This window comes from Austrofundulus limnaeus, unplaced genomic scaffold (genome assembly GCF_001266775.1).
Source record: "Austrofundulus limnaeus strain Quisiro unplaced genomic scaffold, Austrofundulus_limnaeus-1.0 Scaffold68, whole genome shotgun sequence".
Taxonomy (NCBI): Eukaryota; Metazoa; Chordata; class Actinopteri; order Cyprinodontiformes; family Rivulidae; genus Austrofundulus; species Austrofundulus limnaeus.
Genome location: NW_013952470.1, coordinates 822,314 through 823,907, shown reverse-complemented (window position 1 = coordinate 823,907; position 1,594 = coordinate 822,314). Strand labels below are relative to the sequence as shown.

At 40.7% G+C, this 1,594-nt stretch overlaps 1 protein-coding gene across 1 annotated transcript; it reads left to right on the top strand.

Annotated features, from left to right (window-relative positions):
- Positions 1 to 702: 702 nt before the first annotated feature.
- On the top strand, positions 703 to 1,594 carry slc66a1 (solute carrier family 66 member 1; the record flags this gene model as incomplete). Its single annotated transcript, XM_014010349.1, is given in 1 exon segment — positions 703 to 1,594. A coding segment is annotated over 1 exon segment (99 nt), but the record flags the coding sequence as incomplete, so codon positions are not given.

Genomic DNA, 1,594 nt, shown 5'->3' with positions numbered 1-1,594 from the left:
GTTTTATCCCCTTTTATGAGTTTTTGGCCATTGACTATCTTTAAATCGCTGCTTCCTGGTCAACGGCTCTGGAAGCGATCGCTTTTTTCCTTTTTTTTTCCTTTCATTTTTTTGAAGCGAGTGGTTGAAGCAAATGGAGCATAAGAGCCCCCTGGTGGCTGAAGAAAAAAATCCATGTATAAGCCGCACCGGTCTATAAGCCACATGGTTCAAAGTTCAGGAAAAAAGTCGCGGCTTATAGTCCGAAAAATACGGTAATGATATAATACATGAAATCATGGAAACAATTACATGCGGAAAACGTCCACTTTTGGCTTCCGTGGGTCTGGACGTCCTTCCAAGCTAACTAGATCTCTCTTAATGCACCACAGACGGCAGGAATATAAGTTTGTCTTTAGAGCCATCCTGATCATTAAGACTGTCTGAAGGGTGAAATCTGTCCAAATTAAACAAAACTAACTTGAAGCCAAGCCAGGTTATAAATCGCCAAATTTCAACAAACTACTCATCATTTTAAGACTTTTAAAACAAGGAATTTAATAATAATTTAAAAATTGCACATCGTAATTAAATTCTGGTTTTATGATCAAATAATATTTTCTGTTTTTTTAAATGAAAATATATCCTCTTTATCACAGTAGGTGGTTTTATTTACCTGAACTCTTCTTTGTAGTTTTTGAGATCCTTAACCGTGTCCCTCAGATTTCAGTGCAGTTCTTAATTTACCGGAAGGCTCCGGCTGCGGCTCTGAATGTGAACGGTATCGAAAACGAAGAGGCGGCGCCTCTGATCCGGAGCTGAAGCTTTTAACGGGGAGCCCTGTAGGACCGGCCTGGAGATTAAAAACTCACCTCTGTTCAAAACCACTTTTTTATCACATATAAAAACAGTTATTTTTAGTTTTTATTTATTATCATCTTTAATGTTTACTATATTTTTCCTTTGTTTATCTGATTCTGATAATTTGTAGTTTTAAAAATGATTGTGTGCCAGTTTCGGACCAAGTCTGTATGTTATAGTTTCCGTTTGTCTTGACCAGAGGTCGCGTTAACGCAATATTTTCCGAATTTTTCCGTTTTTTTCACACAATGAAGGAAAAATCTGAAGGCCGTCCGTCATTTTTAACAGATTGCAATTAACACCCCTGACCTCTTAAAACCTGGTTTATACTTCAAGTCGCACGTCTTTTCCCCCTGTTGAGTAAAAATATTAATTAAAAAATTGCGCAACTTCAGTCTGCTCTCCCGCTGCTATCCCCCGGTGACAGCCGTCTTGTGCTTGGCCTCCAGTCAGAACTGTGCCAACAGGACGTTGCGGCTCTCAGTGATAGGTCCAGAGTTTGTGGGCGTGTTTGTTATGAGGCGCACCACAGCGGTACAGTGGTCCTCAGCTGTGGCAGTGCCGAGGAGTTGGAGCTGGACCAGAACAGGACTCGAGCAGCTCAATTCCTTCTGTGTTTTATTTTGTTTAAAATGATATTTTTTTTGTCTGAAGCCAGTTTTAAAAAGAGCTCAAAGAGCAGCTGGTTTGACCCCGGCCCCAAGGATGAACGTGAGCGTGCAGCTGCTTGCGGCTTTTTTTTCTCCCGTCCACT